Source organism: Xenopus laevis, chromosome 7S, assembly GCF_017654675.1.
Source record: "Xenopus laevis strain J_2021 chromosome 7S, Xenopus_laevis_v10.1, whole genome shotgun sequence".
NCBI lineage: Eukaryota > Metazoa > Chordata > Amphibia > Anura > Pipidae > Xenopus > Xenopus laevis.
This window is the reverse complement of record NC_054384.1, coordinates 98700861-98726181: the sequence shown is the minus strand read 5'-3', so window position 1 is coordinate 98726181 and position 25321 is coordinate 98700861. Positions and strand designations below refer to the sequence as shown.

Here is a 25321-nt window from a genome sequence, read left to right as displayed (position 1 = left end):
AATCCCCTTCCCGGGTAAAGCATTCTTATCATTTGTGCCAAGAAAGGTAACAAATGCGTGCCGTGAGAATAGAGAACAGGCACATGGATTTCTGTTGCTTCCGCCTGCGATTAAATTCTGAATTATGTTTTTTTCTGCATTGGTAATGAGGTGGCGGAACAGATAGCCCTGCTCTAAGTAAAAGGGACATTATCGTACAGAATACTTGCTTTATGCTGTTGAATTTTTCTAGTCGATATAATTATGACTAGAAAATTAAACTCCTTTTCTCGCTGCCATTTGCGTCTCATTTGTCGCAAACAAGATGATGGTGTTATTATCACTGGCTTTAGTAAAGGGAGTTAATCTTAGGATTTAGTACTTATTTTGTAAATATCCACATTTTCTTTCTTCTCCTTATTAAACATATAAATTACTTCTAAATTTAATGCTGTATAGTGACTCTCCATTTCAATTGTCATTCTGCAACTGGGATCAGCCAGTCTTCACATATCCATATACTGTAATTATATTCTTATTTAGTATTCTTGAGTCACTGTGATGTCTCCATGTGAGTGAGCATGTTATTATATTATAAAAGAGACACACGACACACATCTCTTTGTGATACACAGTCTATACTATTGTGTGTAGTATGTATGCTGTTAAATAATTATTTAAGTACAGCTGTTGTATTTGTTTTGTATCAATTGTTGAGAAGAAAGGAAAGCAGGTGAAAAAGAAAGATAGAGGTCAGCATGTCCCAGGAGCTTGGGTTAGAGTCCTGTGCGGGTCCATTTTTTGGAACCCGTACCTGACTCTAACCCTCAACCTGCAATCTGCAACCTGGACCCGCAACTCGCATTCTTACACACTTGGACCCACGACTTGACCCGCAAGTACCTTATCCGCAACCCGGACCCACGACCCGCTGACCATCAAGATTCAGGAAGTGCTATCCTTGTAACCGGAAGTGACATCATCAGAAGTAGGCGTGATCTGGAAAAAAAAGGAGTACAACCAGAAGTGCTGTCACTACTCTGAAAAAAAGAGTAAAAACCGCTATTGAGAAGACCCGCGGCCCAACCCGCGCCCAGGGCCGGATTTACATAGTGTGTGCCGCTAGGCACGCTGCCGTTTGTCGCCCCTGTCCCCTCCCCTTTATTCGTGCAAATTTTCATCATCATCTGGACCGGAGCAATGGGGATTAAAAAAATTATTATATCTCCAGCGCATCCCCAGTGTTTTTGAACCAATGTGGGTGTGGCTGGGCAGCTTGCCACCCCCCTTAAATCCTGCCGCCCTAGGCCCGGGCCTAGGTGGCCTTTCCACAAATCCGGGCCCCACAAACCCGCAGAACCACTGACCCAACGTCTATACCCGCACCCGGGACTTCTACCCGCAACCCGCAGGGTACCACAGGTTTTTGCAGGTAACCGACCCACTGCAGGACTCTAGCTTGGGTTCCCCTAAGGACTTCCCACCTCTGCTCCTGCCTGCACCCCCCAATGTATGCATATGGAGTGAAGGAGGGTCCTAGGAGTTTAGGTGCCCATAAGGGCTTCTTGCTGCCAGCAGCTCCCAATGTATACATGTGGAGAGCAGGAGGGTCCCAAGATGTTGGATGCCCACAAGGACTTCCTACCTATGTTCCTGCCTGAACCTCCCAATGTATACATGTGGCTGGGAAATGAGGGTATTCCAGGGAAGGGGGCCAAGGCAAATTTTGCACACTACACTGAGTTGGTAAATGACCCTTATCTAAAGTAAATCTATTCCATTGAGCTGCACTAATTAATGTCATGTTAATCACCTATGCACAAGCACCAACACATCTATACTAATGGCAGCCTCCCTGGGACTCAAAGATACTATCGAACAACATTTAATAGTGATTCATCACTGCCTCCCATTCAAGGATGGTTGAGCCAAAATGACAGAAGTCTAACTCTGTACAAAACTAGTATTGACATTGGTTCATTAAGCTCCTTAAAAAGAACTGTGTGCAAGAACTGTGTGCACTTTCCATCTCCCTGTAGGTGCAGGGTTCTTTCAGTCTGTTTCGTCAATAGGCTCACAAAACTTGCACCAAAGAATCACACACAAACACCATTTTAGTGCCGCAGCCCCACTGCAAAAATGTTAGCAGTTTGATTTCACAACATGCATTCAATTGCGTTCAATGTGATGCAATAAGCCCAATTGCATTCTCAGAGACCAGCTGCAACTACACTGGAACTAGTATGGGTAAAAAAACATGGTTTGTGTACAAAAATGCACTTTACAAACCACAGTTGTAAATAAATCTTTACTGCAGCCTCAAACATCTTTTTGTGTTGAGCAGAAAAAGGAAATATAAGGGTATGTTTCATCCCAGTTACTGCTGATGCACACCTATCCCTTTAATTATGCCATGAAAAATACGTTGTTTGGAGAGTTTCTCCCCTATAAAAGCAGGAAAGGAGATCAATACATTGGTCAGGAGACACTTTTCCCCAATAAATGGTGCCAGTTTATGATAATGCTAGCAGAAGTAAATAGTTAGGCCCACCATGTGGGGTTTCCCTTGACGTGGTATGGTAACTTGGGAATTCTATGATCATAATCTTGTAACTAAAAACTGCTCTTTTTGAAAATATATACAGTTGAACAGATAAAATTGATAACCAATCAGGGGAATGGGAAATGATCTTCATTTCTATATTTAGTAGGAGTGTAGCAAAATATTTAACTTAGCCTTGGAGGGCTCCCACAACACTCTTTTTTGAGTGTACTGCCTGAAAGCCAACACTTGCCAATCACTGATTGCCATGTCATCACTCCGCCCCATGACATCATCACCCTACCCTCTACATCACAACCACGCCCCTTGTGACACCAGCTCCCGCTCCCAGTCTGGAAAACCCTGCTAATTGTCACCTAACATGTTTGGTTTGTTTGTGTGCACCGTGAATTATAGGATCCCAGAGGGCGGCACTTATTTCTTAAAATGGCAGTTTTCTATTTGGGGCTAACCAATGGTTAATACTATCAAAAAGCATATTATTATGAAATATGGTTTATTTACATGAAACTGTTTTATGCAACATATTTTTATAGGGATCTACATTATTCAGGGGTATGGTTTTCCTTTAATAGAAGCACAGCATTGGGGATCTCCAAGAGTAAATCATCATTAGAAAAGAGGATACCCATAACACTTTCTTCGAAAGAGCAGCTTGTGTTGTCACCTCGGCTGTGTTCTTGTCAAATATCAAAATCTTTTTCCACATTATTAACAGGGGATTGGTAAATCACAATACAGATTTCATCCTTGTTCAACAACTTCTAGCCACGAACTTGCATATATTCATGTCTCTATGCTTCCGCCATATTGACTATTTTGTAGAGCTGGAGAGCTGGGGGCTCCCAACCTTCCAACATCCAATTGTGTATGTACAATAACCATTATTTCAGCCCTTTCTGCAATTTGGAGCTTTCTGCATAATGGGTTTCCGGATAATGGATCCCATAACTTTATATTTGTAATTCATGTATCTGTAATATAAACATACCCCCTCCAGGCCCATTTAATATCTTTCAGTTGCCTCTGGACAGACCACACTGCACATTTAGTAGTCACAGGCCTGTGACTTGATAATAACAGTTTGTCTGGGGTTCAGCTGCTAGGAACCAGCAATGCATTGATCTTAATGTGATGCTTGTCATGCCATGACCCCTATGTAAGTGTATTCCCAAGAGGGAGAGCAGCACGCACACAATTACATCCTCGTCTCTGATTTACATAGGGAAGAGGGAGAAAATGATTAAGCTATGGTCCCGCAAGTACAAGAACAAAGAATTTGTTCCATTGATGTTTTCGTTACAGGCTTGTTGGGGTGATGCCAACCATATGCTCCCTTGAGCAAAGCTGTCCAGTATTTCTATAGTAAACAGTTATTCTTCATACTTATTAATATACTATTTGCTGCTTTGAAGAAGGTGCACCTGGGTGCAGTTTTAACATATTATTTCCAACAGACACTCACTGTATCCTTTATTCTTCTTAAAAGTTAATGCAATAATATAATTCTTTTGTATACAAAAAAAGAGAGGCCATTCAGGCCCGGATTTGTGAGCAGGCCGCAAAGGTCCAGGCTAGGGTTGCCACCTGTCCAATTTTGACCTGGACAGCCCGGTAATTTGAAGGACAGGATTCCCCATGATTGACATGGTGATCGGTGCACCATAGCCCCGCCCCTTATGTCACACCCACCATGCCCCTGCCCCGCCCCTCCACATCATGGCCCTGCCCCTGCCCAGTCTCCACCGGTAGAAAAGGTGGCAACCCTAGGGCCGCAAATTGCTGGGGGGCAGTTGCGACCTGCTGACCACATCTACACTGTAGACTGACAGTTGTTTGAATCTACAACCCACCAAGTCCCCAGGAAGGTGGGAGGTGCAGGGGATGTGAGCTGGGTGGGTTGGGTGTGCAGGTACTGGGATGTGTGAGGGGGTTACTGTGGCCTAGGGGCGCAATATTTTTAAATTCAGCCCTGAGGGGACAATCAATGCACATTCCCTACTCCCTTGTTTCATAAGTAATCTAGTATCTATGTAATAGTGGTGTGTGTATCAAGAAATTCTAGACCCGCACACGACCATAACCCGCCCCTCCCAACCCGCACCAGGGCCGGCCTGCCGTTCCCCTTCTATTTATAGTGATGTCACAAAAGGGGCGGGGGCTGGAGCAAGTCTATAATGACTGGAAGCCGACGGTGATAGGTCGCGGGTGGGGTGAGCAGGAGAAGAGCTCAACCCAGACCAGACTCTAGATTTTTTGCAGGAGCCGGGTCCCGCAGGTTTGGGGCAGACCAGCACATCACTTTTATGTAAGCGCATGTATTTACACAAACAGGGGGTTTTAGTTACAAAGCCCTGCACTTGTGGATAATGCGATGATGACACTTCTTCACAAATAGTTGTTACGGAAAATTATGTGAACCCCAATTGTCATCAATAAAAGCACTTTCGAATACAAAAAAAGAACAAAGACTTGCACTCATCATAAATTATCTGTGAATAGTGAGTAATATGCCAACTTTTTAAAAAATACATGACAAAGCTGTTGAAATGATGTTACATCTTTGGACATCACAATAACAGCCATGTTTGTGTAACATGTAGCATTTTATAATAAAACAGAACCTTGTACTTGATCCAAATTAAGATGTAATGAATCCTTATTGGAAGCAAAACCAGCCGATTGGGTTTAATGTTTAAATTAAGGTATGAAGATCAAAATTACGTAAAGACCCATTATCCAGAAAACCCCAGGTCCTGAGCATTCTGGATAACAGATCCCATACCTGTAACTGAAATCAAATCCTTTTATAAAAAACAATGTAAAGCAATTTTACACGTTATAAATGTAAAGTATGAGAAATATGAACATGAATAAATGAATGAACTTTATCAAATTATTAGAGAATTATAGGCAGGACCCTATGTACTTTTTCAGGTGTCTGTAAATCTGTGTATTGCAATATGGCTTTTTATATCCCTGACTAGTGATGGGCGAATTGTCCCGTTTCGCTTCATCATTTCGCAAAACGTCGAAAATTTTTTGAAACGCATTGAAGTCAATGGGCATCAAAATAATTTCGACGCATGTGAAAATTTTTATACACGCGACTATTTTGTCCAAATGCATTAAAGTCAATGTTCGTCCAAATAATTTTGACGCGTGACAATCTTTATGCATGCAACAATTTTGATGTGCGCCAATTTTTTTTGTCGCTGCAAATTTTTCGCCGGCAAATTTTCGCCACAGTTTCGCAAATTTATTCATGGGTGTCGAAACACGTAAATTCGCTGCGAATCCATGCCTGTGGTTTTTGCCCGAATAGGTCAGTTTTTGATCTTATTTGGAGTAATATCGCATTCGAATCATACTAATCAAAGTCTTTCCCCAAAAAAAGTCCACCAATTGACTCCAAATGGGTTCTAAGAGGTCCCCCATAGGCTAAAGCAGCAATTCAGCAGGTTTTAGATGGTGAATGGTTGAAGTTTTGCCCATAAAAAACCCTCAAAAATTTGAATTCGAAAATTTTAATTTTCACTTCAACCCTTGATAAATCTGCCCCTTAAAGTCCATTTAAAGGTGAAAAACCCCTTTGGTGGATCATCTGCTGACTGGTTTTAATTGGGCATGGCCTGTCCAGATTTAGGAGTGGCCTAAAACATATTGAGTTTGAAATCAGGAATGTAATTGCAGAATTTTGTCTTGTTCTGTCACAGCCCATGATCCAATAACAATGTATTAACAAAGAGTTGCTTATTTAAATCGAATTGGGAGCAGAAGTAGTAAATACTATTCGTAAGCATGTTGGAGACCTCTAGTGACCAAAAAGAGGCAAAACCACAATCTCAATAATTTCTCCAAAACATGCTATTCAATAAAAAAATATATTTTATTCACATCAGTAGTTAAAAAACATGTATAGTAATCCCTCTAACACCTAACGCGTTTCATGCTTACCCAGCACTTAGTCATAGGCAGAATCCAACTAGTCTCTCTTGTTTAGTTCCTTAAATACTAGCACATATAGTCCCTCCCCTTAGTAAAACCAATCACATACATATGTTACAAATGCCATATATCATCCAATGGACTACAGGCTTTGTTCAAATACAATGATCTATATGTTAGATAATACATGTTACAGGGCATATACGAAAGTGTAATTCACAAAAAGTCATAAGAAATTATAATTAAATATAGCAAGTCACATCAAATGTGTAATTGAGGCCTAGTGGCAACCTGGTCTGACTGGTTTTAATTGGGCATGGCCTGTCCAGATTTAGGAGTGGCCTAAAACATATTGAGTTTGAAATCAGGAATGTAATTGCAGAATTTTGTCTTGTTCTGTCACAGCCCATGATCCAATAACAATGTATTAACAAAGAGTTGCTAACTGATCAATTTCCTTCCCAGTACCCTATCTGAGCTTGGGAGCAGCTGAAACTGAAAATGGCTTTACAGGCTAATAAACAAGACGTCTGGTGGTAGGTCAAGCATCTTGACAGTTTTATTTGGCTCATTTAGCTGCAGCTCTGCCACCGATTTCCAATATTCATCACTGAAATGTCACATGTAGCCAGCATGAAGAACCACATTAATCTTTCATTTGTTATTGATAATATGTGCCATTAATTTAGCATCCTGCATTCTAGTAGTTTCTAACCTGGAGAGAATTCCAAGGGCTTTGGTTTGTCAGTTGGCATTGGGATCAGTTCAAAGAACACTTAAAGGAAAACTATACCCCCATACAATGTAGGTCTCTATAAAAAGATATTGATAAAACAGCTCATATGTAAAACCCTGCGTCATGTAAATAAACCATTTTCATAATAATATACTTTTCTAATAGTATGTGCCATTGGGTAATCATAAATAGAAAATTGTCATTTTAAAAAATAAGGGCCACCCCCTGGGATTGTGTGATTCACGTTGCACACAAACATACCAACAAACCATACTTGTTCGGTCACATGAGCCAATTAACAGACAGAGTTGTGTCTTTTGCTTCCACACTTCTTCCTGTTACAGTTAGAGCTGCAGTATTTCTGGTCAGGTGATCTCTGAGGTAGCACACAGACCATCACAAAATGGTGGCTCAAAGCAAGAGATGTAAAAGGGCAATATTTACTTAAATATATATTCCAGTTTGGTAAGATTCTTTAATATGCCACTTAATATGATATAAACTATCTGTTGCTTAAATATTCCTTTTGGGAGTATAGTTTTCCTTTAAAGAGGCAGATTTATCAAGAGTTGAATTGAAAAATAAAATTTAAAAATAAAATTACAATCTAAGGTCCCAATCACATTCATACACAATAGAGTCAGTTTTATCAGGATCTTTTAAGTCTTCATCCATGGTTCATTACCTTAAGAGGAGCAAATATGTAACAACTGTGTACATGCTAACCCTGCACCCTGCAAACTAATTATCTCCATGATTTTATGAGACAGACCCTGTCATCAAATTCTTCGACTGAAATCGTTTGAATCGAACGATTTTAAGCGATCGATCGAAGGATTTTTATTCGATCCAAAAAAAACGTAGAAAAGTGCTGGGGAAGGTCCCCATAGGCTAACATTGCACTTCAGTAGCTTTAAAGTGGTGAAATATGAAGTCGAAGTTTTTTTTAAAGAGACAGTACTTCAATTATCGAATGGTCGAATAGTCAAACAATTTAGACTTCAAATCGTTCGAATCATTCGATCGAATTTGACCAATTCGATGGTCGAAGTTCCCAAAAAAATACTTTGAAATTGAAATATTTGTGCATTCGAATTATTCACTCGAGCTTAGTAAATCTGCCCCCCAGTCTCCAAATTAGTCTTCTGTATGTGGCCAAGGAAGCACCAGAGCCATGGGAAAGGAATTCTGTAGACACTCTAATATATAATAAATACACTTGACACTTTTAAGCTGCAGAATGGCCTCAGCTTATTTATTGAAAACAATTTCATTAGACATCCATCTTTTGCATATGTAAGCCTAGCAAGCCCAGTTTCTTCATTAGGCCGTTTATCCCACTATAGTTTGGCCTTTAAATTTCTTGGCCAGGAAACTGCTATTAATAATAATAATAATAATAATAATAATAATAACTTCTTTTCCTCCAAGCTGCAACAATAATTTTTTTTAAAAATATTTTTATTTATCTAACATGAGTATAAACCTTGTCAGCATGACGGCTTTGTTCCTCTTCAAGGACCTGCTTTCCTCACCTGCAGCTTTTTCACCTTCAATCAACTCGCCTTGTCCATGCGGAGGAAAAATACCAAGCAGGTAAGTAAGTAAACCTTCCCATGACGGCTCTTAGTGTTAAACACACTTTGAGCTGGACATTAATGATACAAGATAAAATATGTCACTTGGCATAACCAACACTAATTTCCAAGATTTTGCATCTAGTTCAAGGAGGAAGACTATGCCAGGCAGTTAATGCACCAACCAACATGACAGGAGTCTGCTGCTGCAGATATGTAAGGAGGATGATGGTACAATGTAGTGCAGGGACAGAGGATGCACATACAGTACAGTAGTACTGTACAATGATGAGTAGACTAAATAATACTCAGCCGAGGTACTGGCATTAGAGTCCTACACGGAACCAATTTTTGAGACCCAGACCCACAACCAGCAGGCCACGACCTGAACCGCCACCCATATATTTACCTGCTTGGATCCGCAACCCGATCCACAACCCACCGACCACAGTTAAACAGGAAGTGCTGTTGTTGCAAACCGAAGTGGGAAGGGACACAAAAAAGTTTTATAAATGTTAAAAGGAGTAAAATATAGATAATATAAGATATATAGGTGAGACCCGCAACCTGACCCACACATTGCAATGTCTGCAGTGTAGATGCGAAGAAAGTTCAAGCTCTGCCACCATGTAGCAGTGCCAGGTTTCAGTTCTTGAATCCCAGAGCAGCTACAAAACCCACCTTAATATGTAAAATACATTTGTACGGGTTCACATATTGCTGACCCGCTCAACAGCTTAACTTTGTATTGACTCTTTATAGTCTTTTACCATACTGCATGGCTGCTTTTATAGGTGTTATAGTATGAGTTTTGGTTCGTTTTACAGTACATTTTATCCATTTGTAAATCCCAAAAAGATGCAGAAGATTTTAGCTTCCCTGTTAGCGTTCATGACATCTTTTTTTTATGGAAATGTAAAGGGCAACAAAATTGTGTGTTATCTGTGTGTCCTTGCTAGTGTCTTTTTGTCAGTACCACATGTGCAGTGTGCTTTCTATAGCGGCCCAATGGGGTCATAAGCTGAGCCACTGATTTAAGAATTTTTGCAAATAAAAGGGCACTGTTATAAAAAGATAAAGGTTTAATTTGTGTCTGAAAACTAAAGTGTAATGCTTAGAGGTGACAGCTGTATTATCTTGCATTCCTGTGACTAAATTTACACAAGAAAGAAGGGATAAGATGCTACAGAGTAACTAATAACTATAACTCACCAAGTATGACAAGTGGTCCAGGTGCTCCAGGCCCAGCCCCTCGGCTTCATGGAGCGACAATACAAAATATGGCAAATGAAACAAATGGGGCTATCTAGCACTCAAAATACTATTTATTTGTAGAATATAAAACTCATACATCTCCATGGTCCTATGGAGATGTGCGAGTTTTAAATTCTACAAATAAATATTCTTTTTTTTTTTGTTCCTTTGAGAGTGCCAGATAGCCCCATTTGTCTCATTTGCCTTATTCTTGTGGCTGTCCACTTCTTTCATTCAAGCATCAAGTCACAAATGTCACATATCTGAAAACTTGTTTACAGTACAGCAGATTTCCACAGAGGTCTTAATAGGCTTAATTTAAGTTTTAGTCTTAAATTAAGATTGTTAGAATGGGGAGGGGGTAGGGTTAAAGGTATACTTCCTATTTTCTCTGGAACTTAAAGGGATGCTGTCATGGGAAACAAATTTTTCAGTTAATAGTGCTGATCCAACAGAATTCTGCACTGAAATCCAGTTCTCAAAAGAGCAAACAGATTTTTTTTATATTCAATTTTGAAATCTGACATGGGGCTAGACATATTGTCAATTTCCCAGCTGCCCCAAGTCATGTGACTTGTGCTCTGATAAACTTCAATCACTCTTTACTGCTGTACTGCAAGTTGGAGTGATATCACCCCCTCCCTTCCCCCCCCCAGCAGCCAAACAAAAGAACAATGGGAAGGTAACCAGATAACAGCTCCCTAACACAAGATAACAGCTGCCTGTTAGATCAACGAACAACACTCAATAGTTAAAAACCCATGTCCCACTGAGACACATTCAGTTACATTGAGAAAAACAGCAGCCTGCCAAAAAGCATTTCTCTCCTAAAGTGCAGGCACAAGTCACATGACCAGGGGCAGCTGGGGAATTGACAATATGTCTAGCCCCATGTCAGATTTCAAAATTGAATATAAAAAAATCTGTTTGCTCTTTTGAGAAATGGATTTCAGCGCAGAATTCTGCTGGAGTAGCACAATTAACTGATACATTTTGAAAAAATCATGTTTTCTGATGACAGGATCCCTTTAAGAAGGCAGCATAGCTCAGCCCACACATCATCCATGAAGCAGAAATGTCCTGCTGTATTTTGCGGTAGTTTTGCAAATAGTGGCCAGGAGCAACTTTCTGTTGTATACGTGACCAAAGAAAGTTTTCTTCCACGCAACAGTTTTATTTTAGAATATTATATCTAAAAATATGTTGTTCATCCTCCTACCAGCAAGTGGTGTATCAGTAATACTGTCTTTCTTTTTCCGGTTCATCCAGGAATAAGCACTTTATATTCAGACTTTTATTTTTTGCTAATTTTGTCTTCTCTGACGGAGTTCAATCATGTGATTCAAACAGAAGTAAGTGAACTTTAAGGAACATATGGCCGAACACTTGGAATGAAAAAGACAGTCTTCTAAAACTGTATATTTCTAAACAATACTCCTTAACATAATAGTCAGTGATCTGTTTAGTTTCTACTTTCCAAATGTTCTTTTTTTAACCATTTTTGTCAGAATACTTTTGGTGCCTGTCTTTCAATATCTCTCTCTCTGGTGATCCTGATCCTGATCCTGGGGATTTGATAACCAATATCCATGGAAATCAAGCCATTATTGGCATAATTTAATAGCCACACTATTGCCACTTGGCTGCATTCCAGATGGTATCCATCCATTATATGCACTTGCATTATTAACACACTGCGAACATGCTCTCCTGAAACCTGATTTCCTTGTCTAGCGCAGGATAATTCAATTGGAATGGCTATTATTTTGATCCATCATCATTACACAATAACAGAGAACCCTTGATACAATAATAAATAACTTTAATGTCAACAGCTGACGAAAATTCTGGACTTTATTTGAAATTAGAATTGAGAGGAATCTATATGGATGAAAGCTAGGGTTATTCTTCACATTATGACAGATGGGCACAGAGAACAGTTTAGTTCCACAAAATATAAAAATATAATTTACAGTAGGGAAAACAAATCATATATTTTAACACTATATATCTTTATAAAGGTATCTGAGGTTAGGGAATGTAACATCTGAGATGCAGTTCCTTCCATCTGTCACATCCCTAAATTCACAGGAACAACGACAAATTTCAATGTCTCCTTCACCTGACTAGCGCTGCTTAGTGGTGATGATATTGGGTTGATATTACTATCACTTTAGTTTAATGCACCTGGAATAGCGGAGTTTTAACCCTATATGTCACTGCCCCATGTCATGTGCTCCAGAAGGGAATGTAGCTTTATATTCTGTACACGTTTAGGACAAAAGCAAGGATTTTGAGTTTCTCCTGCATCCCTGCCTCAGCCTACCCCAAGTTAAATTAGTCCCTTTTTCAGATTAGTCATGTGTCGTGTTCCTTCCCTGCTGACCCTCCTCCCTCCACCCTTGAAATCAGCTGGGACAAGCAGGAAACGTCTTCTAATCCTCCTCCAAATATAGCAGCTGGAGTGGAACAGTCTGCGGTGCTGAAGATTGGAAGGGAGAGGTAGGGGGTGGAGGCTAGGGCTGTTCGTCAACCAGGAGCCTTAATTGTGTGAAAAGCCTTCCATGGGAAAGATTTGGGGATCAATGACATAACAAGCCGGGAACTGTCGGGCTGACACCTGCGAAATGTACTGCTACCTGCATCGAATGGGGAACTAGAGCTTTGGCCGTGGTGCTGACACTCTAAACGGAATGCGGGGAACTATCCATGGTGCTGATACTCTATGGAACACAGGAGAACTCTCCTTGGTGCTGATAATATAGGCAGAACGCAGGGGAACTCTCCGTGGTGCTGATAATATAGGCAAAACGCCGGGTTACTGTCCAAGGTGCTGAAGGTACAGTCCTATTCCTAGTGGGGATATCTTAGCCTGGATAGCGAGTGCGCTTCACTGGAACTGACTGAAGGCATCTCTCTCTCTCTCTCTCTCTCTCTCTCTCTCTCTCTCTCTCTCTTCCTTTCATGGCCATCCCACTCAAGAAGGAGGGACATTTATTGGATAGTCTCCTGCACTGCAAAATCTGATCCCCCCCCACCTTTATATCATTCTGATGGCTCTTCCCATTACTACCTAAGCTGCTATCTCGTAATGCCTGCGTTTGGCCAGGCCACAGCACCGGCTTCTTCAGTTCCCACTGACCCTGTGTATTAGAATAAAGCCCCAATTAACACCTGCCCTGGACGCACAGACATTTCTATACATCGGCCCTAAAAGTCGTTATGAGAACTTTTTGGTAAAATAATCCCTCTGATAGCTGGAAAGAACAAGAAGAAGAAGAAAAGGAGGATCACAATGGAGTTTAGGAAAGAGGAATTCAAGAAACTAGCTGGGAATACACTAGGACATCTGCACAGGTATTTGCCATTCTTTATACACATATAGATGTCCATTGGCCCTGGAAGGGAACATTCTATTTCTATTGTTGTAGAGGAAAATGAAAAGTATAAAGAGAATGAAAAAATGAAAAAAAAACCACAAACTGATCTTACAGACTGTATTTTCTGTGTTTCTGAAATGTGATCAGTTTGCAGAGGTGTTGGAATATTGTTATATTTTAATGAAAATAAACGAAAATAATCTCTAAATAATCGGCCCATTGTTCTCTAATAGAGATTTGATTGTACTTTGTATATCTCGCAATAGTTGATTTGTGTTGACAGACCCCCAGATTTAATTAAATTCTCGTTGACTGCTTCTCTTGTAAGGCACGTGTGACTTATTGTAAAATCCCAAGGGGTCTGTACAAGGCGTGGGACTTGGGGGAAGGCAGGGGGGGTCCCCTTAATGTTCTCAGACATTCATTCATTTCCTCCAGAAATTCTAATCCGTCAGGGGAAATCCGATTTTCCCATTGGGTCTTTCCATTGATTAATTTATGTCCTGGAGTGGGCAGAGAAGGACCTTAATGTGCTTATGGGTTTAGCACTGGGGGGATAGTGAGAGAGGTGATTACGTTGATGAGCTGCAAAGTATATTATCCTGTAATCCCACTGTGAGGTTAGGGATGATTTAATGGAGGGTCTTTTTAAATCTGTAATGTGAGGCTCTCTCTTGTGAAAGGACACACAGGTTCTGAGATTTGAAACGGGGTCAAAATGGATAGATATCCACGTGAAAAGAAACTAAAGGCTCCAGTGTATCTATGACATGACTGGGACAGTATTTGTAAGTAGAAATACTGCGATGGAAAGAATGTTAAATCTAAATCGGCTGAGACATGGATCCGCCATGTTTTGCTCCCCTCCCCCAACATCAGGTTGGTATGGGCTGTCCCCTGCAGTAGGCAGTGACGCAATCTTGGCATCGTGACATCACAATCCAGGTGAGAACAAGTAGTACTGCAGTCACCTCCTCCCACCAAAGTCACCTTGGGCTGGTGCTGCTATATCTGCAAACAATGTGCCTGTAGTTGTGTAAAGGGTGCAGTCGTTTTATTCCGTTTACAATAAACTTTAGCATACAATAAATGTAGAGCTCACTGGCTTTCTTCATCGTATTTTCATTTATCCGATGTTTGAAGTTGGATGTGGTCTGTGGGCTATTAGATGAATTATGCATATAGTGATATAGGTAAGTCATTCAGTGAGTGAAAGAACATTCTGCACCAAGGGTATACAGTCTGCTGTGTCTGGGATTCTGGGGGTTTCAAATCATTAACAGCTGGATGGACAATCTATTGTACTGTAGGGGCCAAATCTAGTAGACTTTTTCTTCTGTCTGGCTAAAGCCATTGCCTCTTTCTTTCACTACAGCCTTATGAGAGTTCGGTCAGCTTTCTGCGGTTCATATATTCCTATAGCATACAAATGATGTGTGCAATAAATGGTGAGGCGTGGATCATATTCGTAGCAGTGGAGATAGAGAGGGATAAATAGATATAAGACTGATAGATGATAAAGAAAGGAAACAATATTTGTGTGTGTATAAGAATATATTGGTCATTTGGACGTAGATATTGTGAAATATCCATCCTTTATAACATAAGTAAAGCAGTCGCATCTGGGGTATTGATTAAGACCGGCTGCTAATTGGAGAAATGACTATAGAAGGCTCCTTGCTGAGAACATGTTTAATAATTGAAACACCCTGCAATTAAGTGCAGAGCCCCCCTATATATATTTTATGCTATTTAAAAATCAATTTTATTCTTTTGTTTTATTTGGAATCTTAATTAGTCATTTAGCGTATATATATATATATATATATATATATATATATATATATATATATATATATATATATATATATATATATATATATATTTATATAGATATATTAAACAGGTTTAATATAGGTTTTATTTTTTGACAGTCAAACATTTGTTCACCTTTTAAGAGCAGAAAATCTGTTTACAAGGGGAAGAGCAATATGTGGTGAATTCATACAATGTGTAGCACAATCCCATTGTTTCCCCCAAGCACCGATAGTAGCAAAGCACCCTAAAATGTATTCGAGTTGGAAAAGCTAAGGTTGCGAATAATAATCATAAATGATATATGACTGGATAAAATAAATATATGTATTTGCACTGGGGCAATGGGAAACGACAAAAACGATTTGCTTTCCAATTTCTAAAAAAAAAAAAAAACGTGTGTGCAAAATACAGTGCAAAATACAGTGCAAAAATCCCAAACGAACCACTCAAATTAGGAGTTTGCGATAGTCTGCGAGGTAATTTACCGGCTAATAAAGTGTTTAAGTATTTTTGTACAATCCTCCCAGTCTTTATAATATAATATACACCCACTGGGCTCCACACATCATTAGGATGCAGCCGTCACCTTGTTTAACCTGCACTGAAAATAAATAAGCTGCAGTTTGATCAATCTGGCGCTAAAATGAAAAGAGATTTAGCGAACGATTTTGCGCCGTGTGTGAGAATGTGAGTTTGATTAGAGGATAAGCTTTTCTGGCTTTACAGTATCAGTTCTGATGGATGTAAATAAATACATGAAAAAAAAAAAATTAAATATTTTTTTTAAATAAATATATATATACACACACATATATATATGTGCAGAGGACCTCTTGTATTTGTCTATATATATATATATATATATATATATATATATATATATAGTAATAATACTGTATATTTCTCTCTCTCTCTCTCTCTCTCTCTCTCTCTCTCTCTCTCTCTCTCTCTCTCTCTCTCTCTCTCTCTCTCTCTCTCTCTCTCTCTCTCTCTCTCTCTCTCTCTCTCTCTATATATATATATATATACAGGATGATGACAGGATATAAAAAAACCCTATGGAGTAGAAAAATCTAAATAAATAAAGCAAATTGCATCAAATTAATGAAAGTAGAATCTATTTCGTTTAAATACAAACGATTTAAAAGTATACCAGTATTAATTTTGAGGAGTAATATTTTTGTTGACATTTTTTCAAGGTGTACAATATTATTTAGAATACTTTGGGGTAATAACTGGGGGAGGGGGTGAAAATGGGGAGAGGGAGGGGTGGAGGGGGGTTGCCAGGCAAATGAGGTTACAAGAATGATGATGATAAGAATAATAAAGACTTATAAAAGGAGTAGAATGGAGAAGTTGAGAAAAGGATATATGGGTGATATTACTCGCTGCGCCCCCAACGCCCTACAGTAGGTATAGGGTACAGGCCTTCCACGAATGAACAAAAATCTTTAGACATAATTGTAACATGTGTAAGATAACTAATGAGAGGTGAGGACAAGAGTTTTGTTGGGTCCTGTCCATCTGTCCTGCAATGGCAAACCCTTTCAATAAAAAAATAGTCTCGTTACAATAAACCCTGCTCAAGAAATCAGGGTAAAACCAGCCATAATATCAGACATCCGAATAATTGCAAATATTCCTCATACACAGTCCCACACTGGCGCGATCATCACGAATTACGTTTGTTGTTTGAACAGTTGCTCAGCTTAGTCAGAAAAAACAGTAACATCTATTCATATAGTAGTATTTACACACGTATTCGTTACATTATTTATTATATATACATTTCTTACGGATTTTCTCTCTCTCTACTGAATTAATCACTTATTGCAATGGGCACCAAATAGTATTTGTTGCTCCTTCTCTTCGTTCCCTCTCTCTCTTCTCTCAACACACACACAGACTCATACACAGAGTATTCGTTACTCTTACACAAATACAGTCAATGTATTGCTCCCCCCAACACAGACACACACAAAGGCGATTTGTTACACTCTCATAGTCATACTCTCTCTTATGGTCTCAGACACACACAGCCAGTGTTACTCTCATACATACTGTATATTTCTCTCTCTCACCAGCCACATTATTTGTTACTTCTCTCATCACATTTCTCTCTCCAGTCTCCACCATACACGGGTTGTCACTCATTACTCTCTCTTACACTTACACACACACTCATACTCATATACTCATACACTTACACACTCACACTTATACACTCATACACACACACTCATGCACTCACAAACTCATACACACACAGACACACACACACACACACTCAGACACTTACACAGTATTTCTTTGTCTCCCTAGACAGAGATACTGATAGAAAGAGAAAGACACATTTGAAGACATGAGGAGAGGAGGAGTGGGATATGCTGGATGGATAGAGATCTAGTCAGTAGGTGGAGAAGGAAAGAGGCTTGGGAGAGAGATATAGATATAATAGATATAATACTGACAGATAAAGCGGCAGAAGAGACGCACAAGAAGAGATAGAAATAAACACAGTGAAGTGAAAGGAATACTAATCAGTACAGGCTATGAGGATACTTGTAGTTATACTTGTAGTTGGACTGTAGTTGTACTGGGCGCTAATAGCGATTGTGACGTACGGCGCCGCCGGGGGGAGGGGAGGGGTCGGATCAGGAGGGGCTGGTTATTGGGGGGGGGGTGTAGGCGAGGAACCTTTTGGCCCCAGACATGATAAAAGCGATCTTTGTATTTGTCTGAGCAGCAGCAACAGTAACATCGATGGCCTGTCCCATATTCCCAGTCATTTTACAGACACTTCACACACTGATGCCCCCCCCCCACCCGGACCTGCTGCTGCTCCTGCCAATTATAATCTCATGTCCCTGTTGTGTCCCACCAGCATCGGCCTCATGTCCTGCAGCTCCCGCTGTACCTCTAGCTCACACTCACTCACACACACTCATACAACTCTGTCTCTCTCACACACTGACTCTCATACAAACACTCTCATGCACACAATTCACTTTCTCTCTTACACACACACTTTTACACACACAACACACTGGGTTCCACGAGTAAACTGCTGCCCTATCTCCATTATATGTACTGCAGAGCCACCCAATCCCACATTAGTGTCTTATCACAATCACAATGTGTTGAGGCAAATATACTAAATGCATCTGTAGTGTAGCTGGTTAATTATCTCAACTTAGACGGTACTTCTTGCCTTTCCCTCTACCTTGTGATCCCCCAGGCTCCCTCAATCAGTATATTACACTGCCAACAGCCATTTCACCCTGTATCCTAAACCATCTATCTATCTATCTATCTATCTATCTATCTATCTATCTATCTATCTATCTATCTATCTATCTATCATCTATCTATCTATCTATCTATCTATCTATCTATCTATCTATCTATCTATCAATCATATATCTATCTATCTATCAATCATCTATCTATCTATCTATCTATTATCTATCTATCTATCTATCTATCTATCTATCTATCTATCTATCTATCTATCATCTATCTATGAGTTATCAAAATACAATCATTCGTCTTCCTTTATTTTAACAGAATTTCTCTCATAAGAAATTTTGTTTCTAGCATTTTTCCATTCTCTGCTATTTATCATATGTTGCTTGAAATTACTTGAAAAACAGGAAAAACTTTAGAAATGCACAATGTTGCCATATACTTTAATAATGTAACAACTTGAGAATTCTCAAGGAACTGGAGTCATGGGAGATAAATAGAGATGAACAAAATAAATGTTTTTTGCCTGAAACAGTTTTGCAGTGGGATTCGTGCATCAGCGATACATGATTTTGTGCTTGCACTCTATGTGCAGCAATGGTGTCATTGGAATGACTTCCAAGATATTTAAATCTGTCAATGAGAAAAAATACAGCTGTTTCAGCCTATTTAATGGTGTATATCAGGGTTAAGCAGAGGCGACCTGCAACTAGGACGCATTGGGTGGGGACCCTAGTACCATAGGGACATTAAGGGGCAGATTTATCAAGGGTCGAATTGAAAATTCAATTTTTAAACTCGAATTTTGAATAGGGAATAGTCCAAATATGATTTGAGTTAAAAAAAAAATAGAAATTCGAATTTTGAAATGTATCATGTACTGTCCATTTAAGAATCGGAAATTTGACTATTGGCCATCTAAAACCTGCAGAATTGGTGTTTTAGCCTATGGAGGACCTCCTAGAATCAATTTGGATTATTTGTAATTTTTTTTTTTCAAACTCAAATCAAATTGCGGGTCGATCCTATTCACTCAAATTTAATTTTTTTAAATTCTTTGAAATAAATTACGATTGGTTGTTCTTTTTTCAAATTTCGAGTTTATGGGAGTTTTTATGAATTCCCATAAACACTAAATTTGACCCTTGATAAATATGCCCCTAATTGTAATGCCTCTGCCTTCTTGGAATGTCTTCTGCCTTCTCTAACCCCAGCCCTGCACATCCAGAGCTGCACCAATGAGTGAGCAGGTGGGGTTGGTGGTGACCAAGTGGGGGGCTACAGCTGGGGTCTTGCCTTAGGCACCAGAAGCTTTTGGCCAAGCTATGGAGTTTACGCCACAGGAAAAAAAAATGAGATATCCCTATTAACAACTGGCAATTTGAACCAATGTGACATGTCAACCAATTAGCAATCAGTTTCTTTTCAGTCAACTACAAGATAAACAACAAAAGGAGATCTCTAATCAGTTACTAGTGTTGTACATTTGCCTAGTATTAGCAGATAAGCCAAACTGTTTCCTATGTTCTTCAGTTCTCATCCACAGTGACATTGCCAATTTACTAACAGGTGTAGAGGCCAAATTTTAGTAAAACACACTGTCACTAGTAAAGTTTTGCGCCCTATCATCATGCAATTTTTTGCTCAGGCGAGCAATCCTTACTAAAGTGCAAATTTTCCAGAACGTTACCTCTTTCACCAGAGTTTTCTTCACCACCTTAGACCTGACAAACTGATACGATGTAGCTACATCCTCCTCATTTTCATTTTTTAAAGAGGGATTGCCTTCAAAAGTCTAATAAACTATTAAAGATTTTGTGTTAACATTTCTTTCCCAACCATTTGAGGGGCATGCCACATTTGTTTTAGGGTGGGCTCATGTCTAGGGCATTAGAGGATCTCTTCTGTCTTTATTTTGCTTCCTTGGACATTTGTAATAATAAGTGACCACTTCAAGCATTTGCACCAACATCTCTAATAAATAGTGATGGGCGAATTTGCGCCGTTTCGCTTCGCCGAAAAATTCGCGAATTTCGCGCGAAATTCGCGAAATGGCGAAAAATTCGCGAAACGGCAAATTTTTTGACGCGAATTTTCGCGGGCGATTCGCGAATTTATTCGCTGGCGGCGAAACGCGCAAATTCGCCGCGAATTCGCGCCTGGCGAATAAATTCGCCCATCACTACTAATAAAGACAAATATATGACCTATATGTACCTGCCCTATTCAAATTGACCTAAGCGTAAGAGTACTAACGAACTTTCACTAGGCAGAATTGAATGCTAGCAAAAGATCGCTAATAAATGCTCGCGCTGACGAATTAATGCTAGTGAAGCTTTGCCAGCGTTCGGCTACTGAGTGAATTAACAAAGTGGTAACGAATTTACACCTGGCCAAGTGGCGCAAAGTGTGGCAGAGAAAATTCGGCCTTTAGTGAATTTGCCTCCAGGTTTCTCCAAGATACTCATGGACCTCATGAACCTTGAGATGGATTTTTTCCATGTCCTCTGGTGCAATACTTCTGTTAGGCAGCAGGAAGTGCTGCTTTTTTGGGGACAAAGTATAAATAAATAAAGGGCATGTTATATTTTGTAGCAATTGATGAATATTTTTGCTACATTACCTGCCCTAAAGGATGTTGTTGGGCTGCTGGGATTTGTATTTGAAGAAAACCTGGAGGGTTGCAGCTAGGGCTTTTGTACATTCTTTTACCCCCTCAGCTTTCATGCATTTTAAAGGAATATTGTCACGGGGAAAAAAAAAACATTTTTAAAATGCATCAGTTAATAGTGCTGCTCCAGCAGAATTCTGCACTTAAATATGTTTCTCAAAAGAGCAAACAGTTGTTTTTTGATATTTAATTTTGAGATCTGACATGGGGCTAGACATATTGTCAGTTTCCCAGCTGCCCCCAGTCGTGTGATTTCTGCTCTAATAAACATCAGTCACTCTTTAATGCTGTACTGCAAGTTGGAGTGATATCACCCCCCCCCCCAGCAGTCTAACAACAGAAAAATGGGAAGGTAACCAGATAACAGCTCCCTAACATAAGATAACAGCTGCCTGGTAGATCTAAGAACAGCACTCAATAGTAAAATCCAGGTCCCACTGCGACACATTCAGTTACATTGAGTAGGAGAAACAACAGCCTGACAGAAAGCAGTTCCATCCTAAAGTGCTGGCTCTTTCTGAAAGCACATGACCAGGCAAAATGACCTGAGATGCACCTACACACCAATATTATAACTAAAAAAATACACTTGCTGATGACATTTTATATTGTATAGTGATTTATTTGCAGTGTAAACAGTGTAATTTAAAAATAAAAACGACATCATAAAAGTCATGACAGAATCCCTTTAAGGTGCCTTCATTCACTAACCCCTGCCATGCTGTTTTGCCTTTGGGCAGCATAATGAAGTGCAAGCTGGCAATCAGTCTTGTTTTTAAAGCGAGCGCAATGGGTCTATTGAACCCAACTGTAGTACTGAATTTTGGATATTCAACAGTAAGCCCATACACACAATGGGTTAACAGATATCTGCCTTTTCATCTATGGCAACTGTAAAGGTGCAAGCCTGGACAACAGCCATCCTGCCATAAAACAATCCTTGTAGCTACAGTAATGTCCATATCAAAGTGATGCAAATAACTGGACATACTGGGTTGGGTGCAGGGATGGCAAGAGTTCCCAAGGGAAGGACACTCTGCTGGATCAACAAAGGGATACCTGGAGCATTGGATTATGGGATTTCTTTCACAGTGCAACTTGATTTCAGTCCCTTGTCTATCTAAGAAGAGATGAACCATCTTCAAGAGCAGCTAACATCGACCTGATTGGCTGGGACTGTCTTTTGGGTGTGACTGTGTTGGGAAAAGGGTAGTATGCTTGTTTGAATGGTCTTCCTTATATGTATATAAAGAGCATTGTAAATACTTTGTTAGTTAGTCACTTTCCACTCCCTTCCATTGCACCTTTCCCTATCCTTTTCTACCTCCCTCCATCTTAGTTAGTTTTTATGTTGTACCTTTTAGTTCCTTTGTAAATAAATACCACTTATTTAAATATCAGTCTGTCTCAAGTAGTGATGGTCGAATTTGCGCCGTTTTGCTTCGCTGAAAAATTCTCGAATTTTGCGTTTTTGCCGCCAGCGCCCGTTTTTTGATGCAAATTTTGGCTGCAAATTTTCGCGGGCGTTTCACAAATTGATTCACTGGCGGCGAATCGCGCAAATTCGCCGCAAATTCGCCCAACACTAGTCTCAAGTCATTAGCCTGGCACCCCAAAATAGAGCAGATCCAACACCCTACCTATCTCCCCACCTTTGGTACTCAACTTGCATTTAAGGATAAGGTCACACCCGATTTTGTCGCCCGGAGACTAATCGACTCTTCTTTGGGGCGACTAACCTCCCCGAACGGTTTCCCCGTCTTCCACCTTGATAGTTAGGCATCACACACAACCCACTACAGACATTTAAAGGCTCTGAATCATAACTGCTCATCATACTCTGTAATAGTCAAGAGTCAGGACTGCGCACCAATATGGCGGCAAGGTTACGTGCTAGAATGCTATCTTGCAAGACTATTATTTTAAATCACGGAAATCAAGAATATGGGACAGGGGTCAGAGATGATTAAAATGTCACCCCTGCAAATGTCAGGCTGCACCCCCACACTGTAGCAACCCAGTTTGCTATCTATTGTCTTAAGCTGGCCATAGACGCAAAGATCTGATCGTACGAATCAAGGATTCGTATGATTTTCGAACCGTGTGCGGAGAGTCCCGACATTTTTCGTCCGGCGGAGATCGGTCGTTTGCTCGATCGGACAGGTTAGAAAATTTCTGTCGGCTGCCGATAATATCTCTGCGTGTATTGCCGATCGTACGATTTTCAGTGGGAGACTGTCACCAGCTTTGGTTGGACATAGATATCGTACGATTGCTGTCAGGGGCAGAACATCGCTGATCTGTTCTTTAACTAATCTGACTGGTAAGACTTTGATCTGAATGGTTAGTGGCGGGTCGGGAGATGGGAAAGTCCGATCGTATGATGATTCGTACGATCGGATCTTTGCATCTATGGCCAGCTTAAGCTGTCATGTTTTGGTGATCATTCTGGGATAACAAGGGTTAAGCTTTATTTCTTCCAGTTGTCATTTTGTAGGGATTTACAATCTGATTCATGTAATTCTCCGGGGAATAGCATTCACGCTCGTAGAATTACTCTCTGAAATCCAGAAAAGCAGGAAAAGATTAGGGAGGAGATGAAAGGTCTGTAACAGTGTTTCACCCTCGTATTTGTAATATTTTTATAATAACTCGGTATGAGGGGGTCAGGTCTGCGCCCTTCGCTCCCAGAAATCAGCAGCATATTCCAGGGTGCGCACCAGCTAATGAGTTCAGCAGCCAGCGCTCCATGTTAATAAATCTGTGGCAACAGCTTCTCCATTTAACAATAATGCCTTAGCACTGGAGTCTAGCTAAACATGGTCTGGTAAATAAGCAGCAAGAAGATACAGCTCAAATCTATCCTATTTGTAAATAGGATTTAGTAGTCGTCTCTCCTGCTCTATGGCCAAACATCCATGGTAGCCCTTTCCGTCACATATATAATATTATAATATTAGCATTCTTTTTAATTCTTACTGAACTACAAGGGAAGACTGTTTAGCCTAATTGCAGTGATACTTTGGGAAAGTTACCTCCCATTCATATGTGTAAAATAAAACATGGCACAGCGCAGCATTAAAATGGAATTAGTGTGGAATTCTCTTTGTGCAACCTGCTATGGGAGCCCTGGAATTAGCACCAGGGAGGCAGCAGCTCTCAGGTTCACTGGACAGTTGCAATAGTGCTGGGCGCTAATAGGGGGAAGTGCAAGGAGCGTGTTGACATGAATTGCATTTGTTTTACCATGATTGCAATTGTGGCTGCATTTGTAAATGGCCCTTTAAATCTCTTACAGGTCTCCCTCACCCTTCTTCTCTTCTTTCCCCATCACTCACTCTAAAGCAGGGATCCCCAACCTTGTGAACCCGTGAGCAACATTCAGAAGTAAAAGGAGTTGGGGAGCAACACTAGCATGAAAATGTTCCTAAGGTGCCAAATAAGTGCTGTGATTGGCCATTTAGTAGCCCCTATGTGCATTGTCAACCTACATTGAGGCTCTGTTTAGCAGTGCACCTGGTTTTTATGCAGCCAAAACTTGCTTCCAAGCCTGGAATTCAAAAATAAGCAACTGCTTTGAGGCCACTGGGAGCAACATCCAAGGGGTTGGAGAGCAACATGTTGCTCACGAGCTACTGGTTGGGGATCGCTGCTCTAAAGGCTCTGACCAGGGCCGGAACTAGATGTAGGCAGAAGAGGCAGCTGCCTAGGGCGCAACGATTGAGGGGCGCTGGGCAGCTACCTCTTCTGCCTACCCCTAGACCTGGCGGCGCTCCTCTAACAGCACTTTGCGTTCCATCGTTGATGTGCATGCACACACCAGCGTCGTTGCGCATGCGCACACCAGCGTCGGCGTTCATGAGTGCGCCAGAGTCAGCACACATCGAGCTACAGGGGAAGGAGGGGGCGAGCTGGCCAGCTGGGTTGCCTAGGGCGCCCAGCCAGCCTGGCCCGCCTCTGGCTCTGACACACGGCCATTTTCAACTGCGCTCCCCTGCGTTACGCTTTCTTCCGTTCAGTCGCAGGGGAGTGCAGGAATAGACGCAGTCAATTATTTTGAAGGGGGCTGTACTCACACAGACACATGTAACTGCCGAATGCAGGTGAAATGCAACATGCTGCGTCCCAACCTGCGTTTGGCGCTTACAT

General features: G+C 40.5%; 1 protein-coding gene across 1 annotated transcript in view; it reads left to right on the top strand.

Moving 5' to 3' along the window:
- The first annotated feature begins 12463 nt into the window (after positions 1-12463).
- The window catches only part of slc17a7.S (solute carrier family 17 (vesicular glutamate transporter), member 7 S homeolog), a 54384-nt gene continuing 41526 nt past the window's right edge, over positions 12464-25321 (top strand). The window contains exon 1 of the mRNA XM_041571609.1: positions 12464-13414. Coding sequence (XP_041427543.1) covers positions 13353-13414 — 62 coding nt within the window. The 5' untranslated portion in view covers positions 12464-13352. The remainder of the gene's footprint in view (positions 13415-25321) is intronic.